Source organism: Neodiprion virginianus, chromosome 6 (assembly GCF_021901495.1).
Source record: "Neodiprion virginianus isolate iyNeoVirg1 chromosome 6, iyNeoVirg1.1, whole genome shotgun sequence".
Taxonomy (NCBI): domain Eukaryota; kingdom Metazoa; phylum Arthropoda; class Insecta; order Hymenoptera; family Diprionidae; genus Neodiprion; species Neodiprion virginianus.
In genome coordinates this window covers 20,997,568-21,011,971 of record NC_060882.1, presented here as the reverse complement: position 1 = coordinate 21,011,971, position 14,404 = coordinate 20,997,568, and the positions used below count along the sequence as shown (strand labels likewise).

The following is a 14,404-nucleotide window of genomic DNA, read 5'->3' as shown; positions in this document are numbered from 1 at the left end:
AATAGTGAGAATATAAGGTCTCAGCGGATCAGAGTGAGGCAGTCTTCAAATTTCTATAAAATTAAATGGTGTTAAGTGTATGTCAACTTTTTTCCGTGTATTTTTCTTCATTGATCTATTTTATTTAATGTTCAATCGTTATCAAATCGTTAGAGTATGTAACTGTGATCCCTGCTCAGAAAGAATGATCAAGTTGATGAATGAATACTCCCCCTAGACACATTCATTTCCTTGATCACTTGCATCATACGATCAGTGTTCACGAACTTGGAATTATGCCTCGTCAATAGTAACAACGCTTACGCATATTTCTGTAACTATAGTGTATAGAATATACATCTCCTAGAAGAAAACTTTATCACGCCAACGAATAGATGTACAGAGATCGAAAAGTACAACTTTTTAAGTGTGCACTTGCAATGCTCAACCGTAATAAGAAAATGCACCTGATTTCTTGGCGTTGGAAAGGCCGAGACACCGACTGCTGTGTCATTGTTGCTTATGCAGCAAAGATACTCCATACTTGACAATGCCACTCGTTTGCAATGGTATATCAAATACTTTGTTTCCAGTGAATGTTTCGGTACAACAGAATTGGTTGAGTGTACGCGAATGCCGAATGCACGGATTTGGGTTGGAAATGGGACAAACCTCTGCGAAAAGTTTACTGACATACTTGGAAGTTCATTGTTTGTGACACGCAATGGGCTGTCGTGATTCGAAAAGCTTGAAAGTATTCGCGACATTTTTCGTGACTATGGTCAGGGTACAACTTGTATCAGAACAGCGACAGGTTTTTTTTATAAACTCACCCAAAAAATGTTAGGCAGCTATGCATACAGAAATTCAGAAGTTTCCTTGCTTTAATTCTTACCGCCATTTTCAACGGTTCTTCATTATTATAAATATGATATATATTGTAATACAACATTATTCTGCAAAACTTTCATAACTGTTAAATTCTAAAACTCAATAATTAGCGATTCGAGACAAGTAATTGACACTACGGATTAGCAGATTTTTCTAAATCTTTTCCCGAACTTGTACGGACGAATGAAATTCTCCGACTACGCCGGATCAGCCAGGATATCTTCGAAGAAACTCTTTTCGTAAGGCGGATGAAATTCCCAAAAACCAACCCTTGGCTTGAGCAGTGATCAAGTTTTTGAAGCTTGAAATATATAGGTATCCTTCTACGAGTATAAATTTACCCGAAACATAATTTCTATTTTTAACTCGACCGATCACGAAAACATGACTCAAAAATTGCGTGCAAATTAAAAGTTCTTTAGAAAATGTTTAAAATTTTACCATCAGCATGAAACAATGTTAAGTCATTGGAAGCCATAAGACTTACTTTGTTCAAATTCATTTCCTTATCATACTATGGCAAAAGCCTATTAAACTATGACTAATGCAATTTAAGAATTGCCATTAACGTACTGCATCAAACGCATCATTGTTGTAAAATCATCGATTATTAACAAGTTTTCGTTAAGCTCATACAAGTGTGCAAATTGAATTCGCAATGTTGATAATTCTGAAAAACAGTAAAAGTATAATAAAAGCTTAATCGACGATTCTTCCCCCTGGTCGTAATGTCGAAAGCAAAGAAGATACACGGTAATTTTTTCACATGTCGAGGGTGAGCTTTACATATAGACCCCTGGGGTTTTATCTGCTTAATCATTCAAGCATACGAACCGTTCGTCGTATTGATTGTGCGGTGAGTCTCGTGGCGTTCAAAGACACTCCAATGCACATATTGGCAGGTTTATCACGTAAACAAATGCAGGGGAGGATATTGTATGCAGATAGACGTATCGCTTGGCACATCGTCCGTGTCTCACGGCATCGTCACTGGAGCGATTAAAATTTCAGAAAATTTTATTCATTTTTAAAACATCACTTCTCTATTATAGTAAGATACACGTCGAATTTCTAATCTACTAACATATGTCAACAAACCGAGTATATTTCTGCTTTAAAAGAAATTTCTCGTTTTTTTCTGTAATTATTGATAATTATTGCAAGGCTAAAATATGTCCACATTGTAATTTTTAGAGGAGTTACAGTGTGCTATTTGATACTTTCTGTCACCAACTTGACGCATCTTTATCTTCGATCGGTCATTACGCCTTCACTACCGATCTAAATACTCTTATTACGACCATCGATCGCCGTTGTGCAATGATTCGACAAAATCTATGCACGATAAAGCCACACAGTTGTCAAACATAGAAAAGGAATCAACTTTATTAGTATCGTTGAATTTTCTTTTCGTCTACTTATCAGACGGTTGAAAATGTTGATTGAGAAAGCCAGATCCAAAATAAGCATAGCTCTAATAACATAGCGCAATAAACGTTACTCGTTATTAGCATAAATTATGGAAAAGTGACTGGTCCCTTAAAAATTTTTTAATCGTTTATTTCCGTATATAATAAATCAATCGCAATAATATTATGAGCTTAGCGGTAATGAATTGCTCCATTTCAAACTACACTTTCATACTCGGTCAATTTTGAACTTCCAAATTTTAATTACCATCGTAACCGTGCACAAACTTCGAGTTGGAAGTTGGATTTACATCTGCTAAAAAGAAAAAGAAAATTAATGAAGCTTAGAAAGATTGCCCAGTTTAAGAAAATTATTTTAGGAACATCTCATGACTCCTATAATCCATAACTTGATCTGTAAAGTTTTGCATCTAATTGTAAGCATGTAAGCGCACTCAGAAATTTCTAAGTGTTTCCAATGACTCGTTAAAAATATTACTCACTGATAACTTAAGGTGCTGCATTACAATTGCTCGTCATTTTACTTATGATACGCGCGAGTTACTCGTTGCAATACTGAATCGATATCCACGATGTGACGTTTCATTGCAGCATACCGTACCAGATTTAGAAGCTAAGCAAAATCATGCAGCAGGATATACCGCTGGATAAAATCTGAAATTAATTTCAATGGCACTGTAGGACGTATCGATGAAAATTCAAACCTTACGAGGGTTGGACAGTCGACAAAGTGCCCGCGGTGTTACTTACAGAGGAAAAAGTCTCCAATGACAATGCGACGAATTTTCCAGCGGTGAGTTTAACGGAACGTTGAGATCGCACCAGCATTATCGCAACAAGGGATTTCTCAATAGGTGAAAAGCTGTACCATGGAACTCCATAAACTGCGTGTGCCACCTTGGCGCTCTTAACAGTATGGCGGATGATATTGAAGAAGAAATAGCTTTTGAATCTTCTACCAATAATGGGTTGAACTTACGCGTACTTACTTCGAAAGAAAGATTATCCGCTGGCCAACATGAGAAGTAAAGTCCAATGATTGAAACTATAAGTGGTCCTGAGAACCGGTACGATCTCAGATTCTGCAACGATTATGTATCCTTGAAAAAGCTCCGATTGCTCAAATTTCAAATCAATTTTACCTTCGCCAATCTTGCGCCTGATATTGCCATTGTATACATCCCGCCAACGATTTGCACCAGGTTTATGCAATTGACTATTTCTTCTAACTCGGCGCAGAAACTGCGGACATTCAAAGCTCTTTTAAGTCCCTCGTATCAAGGAAAAGAAAACAATGGATTGTCAAGATGGAATATTCTTTTGTCTGCTCAACTTTATTTGTTCAACCCTTGGCCAATAAGGTATCAATAAGTAAGTGTACAAATTATTGACCTTTTTGGGTGTTAATGACGAAAAAATAAATTTCCAGTGTCTGACCCTCTACCAATTGGTTTTAGTAATCGAGAAATTCACAATTTGAGCCGTCAATTTATAATTTTGGAAAATAAAAGGGTCAACAAGTGGTACACTTACCTTATAATTTTTTTTAATATCGTAAGATATCCTTCGAAGTTTTTTTACGCAGTTGTGTCATCGGGGAATTTCGACAACAGTATACGTCAACACGATGTTGAAAATGCTAGCTGAGAGAATCGTGAATATTTATAACAAGATGAAAGAACGAAAAAATGTATACTTACTTCATTACGACCTGATGACGGTGAATGCATTTTCTCAACTCTATCTCAACACTGCCGTCGGTTCTTCGTCTCGGCTCAATTAATTCCTTCTTCGAAATGTCCAGAAGCCAGCTCTGGATGAGCGCAAGTTGACCGCAGAGATTTAGAACCAAAAGAGTCACAGCCATGTCTGAAGCAGCTACGAACATCATTCCAAGGTATCCGCTGATGATCTGAAGTGCGTATTTGATCTCGTACTGCGGGCTTGGCGTGACACTTTCTTCAAATCCGAAGGGGTAGTGGCTGATCGTTGAATTCGGGGCTAACGATAGCTGTTTCACTACCGAAGTCAAGATGAACAGGGTCGACGAAACCTGTGTAGCCCAGAAGTAAATAGTGCAGAAAAATCTCGCCCGTTCAGCCCAGGTCAAAATTAATTCGTCGTATTCCGCAACAGACTCGTCCCACAACTTTTTGGCAATGGTAAACAGTCGGATGATCTTGCGGCGATGAATGGATATGAGAATTGATCTCAATTGTCCGCCTGAAACGGTGATCACGACTATCACGGCTTCGAGCAATTCGTCCATGTTGTCACTCTGCGTCAGGGTAAAGGATTCTTATGGTTCGGATTCGTAACTCTTTGAATTCTCATTCTTTTCGCAAACAGATTCATTGGTAGTAGAAATACCGATCAACGTTAGATCTTTCAAGACTCTATGTTTCGTGATGCTGTATCTGGATGAAATTGTAGATCGCTATTCAACGAGATCTGGGTTACTAACGATTTATAGTTGATTTTGTTATTTCTAAAACCATGTTCATTTTCAACATACCTTGGTCCATTATTTTGTGATTTAATTTTTCTCCAACGAAAGATTATTTTGTTTCGATAGAAAAGCTGAACTGAATTACCTGTTTTTTGCTCACCTTAAAGAGAATGTAATTCAGTGGTTGTATCAGTACATATGAGCCATACATCAGTGGAGAGGCTACAAGAACTTCGGAGAGAATTGTTTTCCACAAAGATGAGGGTTCGCCGATGGGAAGAATGCCTGCGACTTGAAGAATCAATTTTGCTGCCCAAAAATAATCCCAAAAAGATGGCCGCATTTTATAGTCCATGGGCATCTCGAGACTTTGACAAAAAAAAATGCTTTCGAGTTATATGGCGAACTGCTGTAAAACAATTGTAATAATATCAAGAAAATACGTACTATCCAGAAGCGAAATTTTTGTACGATCGTGATAAACTTTACGAGAGACTCCAAGTTACTTCTGAGACATGCAGGGCTGAACTGAATTCTGCAATCTGTTTATGCACGAAACCTCGAGGAACTTTCGTGTTTCCTTCGGCAGGCATACTTGCAAAAGATGCATTATCCCCTCCGTGCCGCTAAATCGGACCGTCACACTTGCAGAATTGCGAATTTTGGTCGAAACTTCTGCTGATTCCTTCTGCCTTCTGGCCCGCGTGAAATTCCCAACTCTACGAGTAGAAATAGGGTGATAATTGTAGTTATGACACGCGTATACATTATAGATCTAACTGATTGAAATGTACAATAATGGATCCTCTCATGTTAACCAACAAGTAGAGCAAGATTGCGAACATAAAAGGTTTTTGATGCAGTATAAAGGAATTTGAAGAATACTACATTTTCTTTTTCACTAGTAAAATATTTTTTTTTTTATCCATGCCTGCATTAATATTTATTTCGCTGACCCATTCAAGCCTTTTCTTTGCCTCGTGTACAATGACGTAGATGCATGCCACTGTGTAATGAAAAAGGAAATGGTCAGAGATCTTTTTGCGACGTGTCTTAACTGTTTCAGATCCTGATTTCATTTAACTGGCGATGTCTGCATCTCGATGACAGTAATTTTAACGATTACCTTTCCATTCGACGTACGAAGAGGGTTGATAAAACGAAAGCGTCAAATTTGAGCTTTTAATGGTTTCATTACCTTTATCGCAATTTAATCCTACACTAGACAAAATGAAAACAATTCCTTGACAAATTACGACTCCCGGATTAATTTTCAGTAAAAATTCAAAGATAATTCAGAGTGATTAATATTGAAAATCGTTTAGATTAATGAAGAAATCTTAAGTTCCAAAATTCTTTATAAAATTCGTAACTTCAGACACAATTTCTACAATTTTCTGTACAGTAAGTCACTGATTTATCTTTTCCATTTATTCTACAAAGTGTATTTCCGAAAGTTCAGATTTCTTTGACGAATTAAGTCTTCAGAATATTTTTCCCAGCAGAGAATGGTTTGATTCGTGACATGGATACGGTTTCTAAAATAAGATCTCGTCGTCTTTATATCTCAGGTATTACATGCTATCAGTTTACGTGCAGATTAGCAAAATTGCGATTTCAAGCTCTCACTACCGAAGCGATCGTTCGAAGACTGTAAATAAGTTTGGGAACAATTCGCAGTATCTAATTGATTAACTGTTCGATGCTTTCCTCGAATGCAGCAACAACACGCGGACTTTTGATGCATTTCAGATTTATGCAATTACAATTAATTGCTCGCTACTGCATGAATAAGTACGAAGGCAGCTCCGCGAAGCAGAGAGGGGAGAATTCATAATGTCATCCTCTGATTGGCCAGTGCTTACTATTGGCTCAGGCAAGCGCAAACATATGCGCGAATCTCTCAAAGGTGGGAGTTCATCGCGCAAATAAAAGTCAATCGTGGAATACTGTGCAGCTGCAAAATGGCGAGGAGCAATTTGCGGCCCCGGTTTATTCCACATCACGGATTACTGCCATTGCATTTTCTTACAGAATGAACCAACGACCGTTTCTCAGTTTATCGTTCGTTGTTTCAAAAGATAATTACTATTCGAGTAGACTGAGAGTAATTTTTAGGTCCGGTTACCGCTCAGTCATTAACTATTTTCATTTTTTATCACAATAGAAAAATATAGTTCTAGGTAGAAAATGAAAATTAGTTCTCTAGCTGTTACCGGAAAGTCTAGTATCCGTTACTATTCTTTCTCATCACGATCAATGTTACTAGATTTTCTTGCAACTGTTGCGAAAATTCAATGCTTGTGCAACAATAAATTGATGTTAAAGCCTTGTTTAACTAAAAAAGTAGAGTAAACCGAACAAACTAATTTTGCGTTGCAATTACCAAACAAGAATCGACGATAGCGCGAAATGATTACATGTACCTCGTTTTTCGTAATCCCAACAATATTAAAACAGTTTTTTTTTATCGATATCTGTTTTACTGAATTTTTCTAGTTACTGTAACAAATCAAATTTTTTTCAGTGTACCTACACAGTGTACAGTCACAGTCAATTAATCGGCAACGGTCTGCCTGGAAATAATTTATCCAAAATATACACGTGCCGCATGTGATTATAAATTTTCAGAAACTTCCGATATACTTATATAGTTTAATTTGGGAAATAGCGCGGCTGTGGAAAAAAAAAAAAAATTGGGAACATCCAGTCAACTATGCGCGATGTTTCCGTAGCGTAGAATCCGCAGGATTGTAACTGCAGTGTAAATTCTAAATTCCAATGGGAGCTGATGTATAATTGAATTGAATAATTGCACTTACCCAAAACTTAATCAATGGCGGTGCCATAAATTTTGGGTAACTTTGCAGAAGAAAAATGATTTTTGTTGATAAATATCATCGAGGGTAATGAATTGTAATTTTTGTTGCGAATATAATTCCTTCTTACGGTGCGATATAGCCGTAACGAAAGTTTTTATATTGCTTCACAGTTTCGCGTGATATTCATATTGAACGGGCATAAGATACGAGTCTATTATTGTTCCTGCAAATAAAAGTACACAGAGTAACTGCGGCGAAGCGTTTCACCCTGTAGTGGTATAATGTCGAAAACAAAAGAAGAAAGAAGAGATAGGTTTTTTGCAGGAAAGACTAGGGACTATCTTTAGATCGATCGCTGAGGTTTTACTCTATTATTTAAGACTACTACATAGAGTCGTTGGTCATATTGATTACGGATACGCGATGTGTCTTCTCGTGTAAAATAAAGACGCTCTGCAGCTTGTTCATAAATTCAATTTTCAGAAACAATGTAATTGAACGAAAAACTGCGTAAACACACCAAATTGCGTAAGCGAGACAAATATTGCCTGGAACATGCCTATAAAATCCGGGTTGCAAGAGTTCGCGATGCGTAAGAAGACGCTTTTCGATTTCACTTCTAAGGCAGTTAGAAATGGCTGGAATATATCAAAGCGTATAAAGAGTCGTCCAGAAATTACGTTGCCAGTTGGGGATGGAGGTCGACCGAAGTAACGTGACCTTTCAAAAATGCGCAATTTGTATTTTAGTGATCTTGTTTTATTGTCAATGTTCTTTGAATATGAAAATATTACTTTCACCAAGACGACAACGTTCCTTTGGGGGATGGAGGAAGAGTTAAAAAAAGGTTCGAAACTGATAATGTAATTTACGGACGGTTTCTAAGATTTTTTCTGTCAAACTTGAAACAAATTCACAAGCCAAACGTTCACGCAAAACTTTCGATTAATATTGATTTTATGCGTCACTTTATTCGATTATTATAAAAAATGACGCGAAGTTTCTTTGTATAAAAGTTTATACAATTCATCGTACTGTTATTTACAATTGCAATTACATACTAACAAATGTAACAATAACCTGAAAATGATATGCATTTATTTTTAACGAGAACGAGCGAGTATAGAATAATTTTTATTCAACAATAATAAATGTACAATGGGAGAAATTGTCACCGACGAATGATTAAATAGAGATTCAAAACGGATCTAGTAGATTACGTTCTTTTTATGATATCATATGATTGTTCAAATTATGAAAGTCTATTGAATAATCTGTGGAATACCACGTTACTCGTCAGTTGTAGCAAAACGAGTATAATCATCGGTCCGTAAAAAAGACATAACTGATTGCGAAGTGATCCGTTACTCGCGGAGAATGAATTAAATGCGCGCTATACAAGTCGTAAAATACGGTATCTAACAAAGAAACTAGTGCATAAGAACGATATTTTTACAATCGTATCAAAATGACGTCAAAAAAATAATCAACGGTCGCGCCATTGATTTGTTGGTCTGAAGTAAAAAAAAAAACTCGTTTGATTTCAATTAATATGAAACGGCAGAGTCGATTGAGTACTGTAGCATCTTGTTATTCGTTTCTCAAGCTGTGGCCAGGTGGAAGAGTTGATCGGCAAGTTCCCTGAACTTGTCAGAAGTCTCACAGTGTTTTAAAATCTCTGGACGAATCATCTCCTCCCCGTAAAAGGCGCCCGCAATAGCGCCAGCCATGCTGCCGATCGTATCCGTATCGCCGCCTAGGCTGATCTGGAAACAAAAGACCGAGATCGATTTTGTACAGGAGAAACAATGCAGAAAAAAGAATAAATCTTTGAGAAATACAAAAATATTCAAATTACAGAGTGGAATTGTAGGAGCAGGAAATGGTGAAAAGCTATTCAAGTTTCAGTGAGCCGAACTTGTTGCAAATTACATTTCTTTAGCTGGTTTATTATCGGCCGCTGATCCATTGAGTCGAGCTGCATTCGATTCACTGTTCTTTAATTGTGTTTCACCGAATAGATTTGGGCAATTTTTTCCTCGATACCGCAAGTTTGCCAATTTCTTCAAAAAACGCTGAAGCTTTACGACTTGACTGCAGTTTTGGGAAAGATAAAACATGACTTTGCGAACCATGTGAATTGCGCAAGACGTTGAAAAAAACAGTCGTAATATTGATGGTAAGTGATAAGAAATCTTACGCCTTTGTCGGTTTTCGCAAGTTTAATTCGAGACGAAGTAGACACTGGGCGTTTGTAGCGCGTAATTGTCGGTTCAATAACTAAAGAGGATTTTTTAGGTCTTGACTTATTGTTAGATTGCTGAGAGACTATGGATCTAGCGTTATTCGGGCAAAATTGGCTTCGAGGTGCCGCTGTGTCCTCGATCTCACGACTGGAACATTGCAAGTGAGCTTGTTGACCTGTACCAGCGGTTACTGCAGCATTTCGAGATTTCGTCCGTTGATGCTGTACGTGACAAGATTTGCCATCTCGAGGCGACGAGACTTTCCGACATTTACCTCTTTCGCTGATTTCTGGTCGCAGTAATCTGATGGATTGCTAAAGTAACACCAAATATGAACGACGATCCATTTCCGGTTCTCGAAATAACAACATTTTTTTTTTAAATATTTGCAGTAACAATAACAATACTCGATTAATAAATACTGACATACTGTTTCAGGTTTATGTAATCGATAATCCGTGATTACTTTTTTGATATGGTTTTGAGCTTGCAGAGCTGTTTCCACATTCATTTCTCTGAGTTGAGATGCGATAGTGTTAGCAAACACGTCGTGTTCATCGTACTGTGCCGAAATCGCCACATTTTTCGTTTTCGTGCACGTTGCATCGTCCGTTAATAAAGAGCCTTGCTTTTTGCAATAATAATGTTGTTGCAGTCTATTGAATGACGTGTATAATCGCGTATACTATCTACCGATTAATATCACCTTACTTTCCAAACTATTCCACTGCACTCCACACGAGGTAAGCTTTTTTTCAGGATTGCAAGTGTAATCCGCCCATGTCTCACAAACAGTCGTTGAAGAGGATTTTTCAGAGAGTAAAGAATCGCTGTACAAACTGAACTGAACACCTGACTTTGACAGGTTTGAAGCACTATTTTCCGAACAATAATCGGACAACGGGGAATCCTTGTTTCGCGCAGAATGAATCCACGACATCGGAGGCGAGCGATGTTCTACTCGCGAAAACCTGCACGTGGTTTTATCTAGCAGAGAAACGGCAGTATTGCGATGACGTGATATTGAGGTAGGCGAACATGATGGACTAAAAGTTTCGTCCTTGGATTGTGGAAGCCAATTTGTACGGAGGCATTCCTCTTCCGACACGGAGTAAGGACTTTTGTCTTTACGCACATCCCTGCTGTTTGAGCATTGCTCTTCGCTTCTTGGGTCTCCTGCGGATGGTGGACTCAAATCGTCTAAATTAAGACTTTTAAGTATGCGCTTGTAATCATTGAGACCGACGTTCCAGCCCATGCTACAAATCGCATCCTGCAACAACACGAGTCATCGTTATTTGTAACTATTTTCTCGAAAAAAGTTTACTTTTCTCTTCTTAATTCCATTACGGTCTCTTTGCACCAAAAATTTCACCTATTCTAAAGCGACATGGATCGCCAACAGCCAATGCACAGCGTGTACTAACGTGTAACTCAGCAGATTCATCGTAGTCCAAGTATCGATGAAGAAACTCGTGCATGACGGTGAACCAGGTCTGTTCCGGTTTGTGCATACATCCGGAAACTTGTCCGGTAACCGATTTTATCAGCTCGTTAAGATATAGACGCCGAGTTTCTCGAATCTTCATCATAACATCGGTGAATGTAACACGTGGCATATTCAAACTTTGGTGTATACTTCGATACGCGCGATGTCGCGCAATATTGTCTGCATAGGCAGGTATATCTTTCCTCCATAGACATGGTGAATTTTTATACAATCGAACAAGTTTGCAGATGTCGTCTTCCGACCATAGCGCTTCCTTGCGAAATTTCGGTTTCAGCAAAGAGTGAACATCATCACACCCATTCATTTCATTTTTAGGACTTAGAATGCTTGGAAATTAAATTGAAATGAATTGAGATTGTAAAAATACACGGTAAATTCGATGCATCACGGTAATTTTTTTTTTCTTTTTTTTTCTTAACCCAAAATTAAAATGTCAAGACATTTTTCCTTTTTAACTGACTTTTCATCTACTGTCTTCTTCATTGTTACTTGATGTTGCTCCTATTAATATATATGGTGTATTATTTTGATTTCCTGAAATAAATGATGCCACAACATAATTCTCTTTTCATATTCTTTCAGTGCCTAACGCTTAATAACCGGACTTTTTGCCATGTGCTATGATCTTGAGGTGTAATACGTAGAGTTCAAATATCGATTTTTTTACAGCATATTGATCAGCAGCGATTTCTTGCGTCAACAAATTTTGGCTTCCGAAGAGTACAGTGGCAAAGTCCCTGTCTCTCAATAACATTCGAAAAACTGCAGTTATTGGATAATCATATAACGTAACTAAACATGTAATACATGAACACTTATTGGATATTAAAAATAACGGGGTTATAATATTCCACAAAGGGATTCTCGACTCTGTTTCACTCACAGCATATTGAACTGTTCTTCTCAGTGGATTTTCCGTCTGTATGGCTGGTATGGGTTTCTGAGCTTTGAGAAAGCAATAAATTGCTGTAGGCACAGAATGAAGTGCCGATACATCGTTTCCCAACTGATGAACTACTTTTTCATCATGAGGCCCATCCCCGTCTTCGCAGATTAGATTCCTCAGTAACTTCAATTGAGTTTTGTAAGGAGATGGGTCAACCAAACCTAATCTGCAAGAGTTTATTTTAGAATCTACATTTACAAGTGCCATAGTTTTGCAGAATTTATGAAACTGTATTTACAGTTATGGAAATCTTTTTCGAGTTTTGAACACGTAAATTCTGAGAATTGTATAGGGTATTAACACGTGATTGATCAGTAATTCAGTATACAATTTTCTGCTAAATCACTAGTCACTTACCCTTCTTCATCAATTTCAATTTTGTCCATTTCATTAATTAAGTTGTCAGTAAACTTGCAGGTATCCAATTCTTCTTTAGGATCTAATAAGAGGCTTTGTTGAATAGCAATCGCCTGAAAGTACATTATGAAATACAGTAGTGACATAATCAAGATTAAAAAACTATCTTTTCCTACAGTAAAAAAAAAATTCTGAGCTCAACTTTGAGCAGTCACTCTAATTGTATAGATTTGTTTTATCAACCTGAAGTATTGCTCCGTCGACTCCAGTTTTGTGCGTATGAGTGATATGGGACTGTTTCCTGGCTGTATCAACCATGAGCTCAGAATTCTTATAGTAGAAAAGCGCAATTGGAGCGACTCTCATCGCGCCACCATTACCCAAGGAACCTTCGCCGTTGAACTGCTCCCTCGCAGGCCCTAGTACATCAACGAACTTGTTGTTTCGAAGTTTATGAAATACCTATACGCAAACGAAGAAAAAAAAAAATTGATGCTACACGCATATTCTTGTGTAGTAAGAAACACAAATGATCCAAGTTCAATTGGACATATTGAAAGTTTGGTCAAATTTTTCGGACGGTTTTATTTATCCAAGATAAAATTCAATTTTGGCACAGGATCGCGATGGAAACAATGTAGACTGTTACAATCGATGTGATATGAACTTATGAGTCTCATCTTCCTCACTGTATAGGATATTTGCTCTTAATGATTCACTGAAAGTTTCAGAACATCGCAAAACGATTTTGAAGCAACAAACTCTGATTTTCCATAACGAGTGTAATATATTTTGTATTAATCATATGTCCTGACCGCCACCTACTGTCGTGCATTTTGCTTTCCCTAAGGAGATCCTGTATCAGGATCAATTTTACAAACTATTGTAATATTCCTGATTATAATTAAAACTCACCGTCGTTACACCAGCTCCATAGCCTCGGTTGGGTTCCAGGTAGTAAGACTTGACAAACTTCTTGGCCATGTGTGTCTGGTCGAATCCTGTGCACTCGATCAGAGATTCGGCAACGGCTCGAGTCATTGCAGAATCGTCAGTGAATTGAATAACAGGCGCTGCAAAATTAAGAATAACACGAAAGATGAATCAGCAAATAATTTCCACCGATATGATTGGAGTCTGACAGTTAAATCCGGAATATATTCATTTAATTCGGAGAAAGAAAGTTATCTAACAAAAGTTTGTCACATTGGGTTAAGTTGTTTTTCTAACCTTTAAAATGCGGCCCTTGCAGTTTGTCGAAAGACTTTTGAATGACCAGCTTCATACCAGCGCTAAATAGTTCGTCCCCTTCGTAAGCGGAGCCGAGGCAATCACCCATCAACGCGCCGAGCAAGGAGCCTCGAAATTTGCTTTTCAACAACAATGAATCCATTTTACCCATTGCTTTTCGTCGGCACGCGTCCTACCGCTTTGACAGCTAGCAGAAGACAAGCGGATGAATCTTTCGTATGCGTATCCCTGAATTCGCCCTCTGACGTGAAACAAGTTCTTAGAACTAATTTTTCGCGTAACTGGATGGTAAGCGTGCATTGGTTACAGACAGTAGATAATGCAGAGCGCAGTTACCATGACGAAGTATTACTGTACTGGTCGAAGCAAAACAAATCACGAACCTTAACGACCGATGTTGTTAAAACACAAATGAATATTTTAGAAACTTTGTACTCCCAAAATTGACTACAAAAAATTGTGTATCGTTTATTAGTGAATCTTCATCGCGGGGCAGAAACCGGACTTATCAGAGATGATGAAC

At 37.8% G+C, this 14,404-nt stretch overlaps 4 protein-coding genes and 1 long non-coding RNA gene across 7 annotated transcripts in view; 1 reads left to right on the top strand and 4 right to left on the bottom strand.

The window, feature by feature from the left end:
* Nucleotides 1–2,027: 2,027 nt before the first annotated feature.
* Nucleotides 2,028–5,356, bottom strand: LOC124308141 (odorant receptor 43a-like). Of its 3 annotated transcripts, XM_046770543.1 has the most exons (8): nucleotides 5,197–5,356; nucleotides 4,910–5,117; nucleotides 4,001–4,578; nucleotides 3,443–3,542; nucleotides 3,290–3,382; nucleotides 3,051–3,206; nucleotides 2,783–2,954; nucleotides 2,028–2,595 (listed from the first exon to the last, which is right to left on the bottom strand). In XM_046770543.1, the coding sequence occupies exons 2-7, from the start codon at nucleotides 5,108–5,110 to the stop codon at nucleotides 2,907–2,909; spliced, it is 1,176 nt and encodes a 391-aa protein (XP_046626499.1). In that variant the 5' UTR covers nucleotides 5,111–5,117; nucleotides 5,197–5,356; the 3' UTR covers nucleotides 2,028–2,595; nucleotides 2,783–2,906. The 3 variants fall into 3 exon arrangements, with proteins under 3 accessions (XP_046626499.1, XP_046626498.1, XP_046626500.1); XM_046770542.1 differs by having other exon boundaries at nucleotides 4,910–5,356; XM_046770544.1 differs by having other exon boundaries at nucleotides 2,028–2,592; nucleotides 4,910–5,356.
* LOC124308154 (uncharacterized) lies at nucleotides 3,896–5,003 on the top strand. Its single transcript, XR_006908928.1, has 3 exons — nucleotides 3,896–4,020; nucleotides 4,105–4,588; nucleotides 4,876–5,003. It is a non-coding gene; the product is annotated as an uncharacterized LOC124308154 (long non-coding RNA).
* A 2,982-nt stretch (nucleotides 5,357–8,338) lies between the features above and the next one.
* Nucleotides 8,339–14,032, bottom strand: LOC124308144 (ADP-ribose glycohydrolase ARH3-like). Its single transcript, XM_046770549.1, has 6 exons — nucleotides 13,861–14,032; nucleotides 13,546–13,703; nucleotides 12,874–13,092; nucleotides 12,631–12,743; nucleotides 12,211–12,439; nucleotides 8,339–9,337 (listed from the first exon to the last, which is right to left on the bottom strand). The coding sequence occupies exons 1-6, from the start codon at nucleotides 14,030–14,032 to the stop codon at nucleotides 9,173–9,175; spliced, it is 1,056 nt and encodes a 351-aa protein (XP_046626505.1). The 3' UTR covers nucleotides 8,339–9,172.
* LOC124308146 (uncharacterized) lies at nucleotides 10,371–11,913 on the bottom strand. Its single transcript, XM_046770552.1, has 2 exons — nucleotides 11,245–11,913; nucleotides 10,371–11,090 (listed from the first exon to the last, which is right to left on the bottom strand). The coding sequence occupies exons 1-2, from the start codon at nucleotides 11,629–11,631 to the stop codon at nucleotides 10,503–10,505; spliced, it is 975 nt and encodes a 324-aa protein (XP_046626508.1). The 5' UTR covers nucleotides 11,632–11,913; the 3' UTR covers nucleotides 10,371–10,502.
* LOC124308139 (dynein regulatory complex subunit 5-like) overlaps nucleotides 14,005–14,404 on the bottom strand; it is a 57,429-nt gene continuing 57,029 nt past the window's right edge. Inside the window, exon 13 of the mRNA XM_046770536.1 lies at nucleotides 14,005–14,068. Coding sequence (XP_046626492.1) covers nucleotides 14,005–14,068 — 64 coding nt within the window. The remainder of the gene's footprint in view (nucleotides 14,069–14,404) is intronic.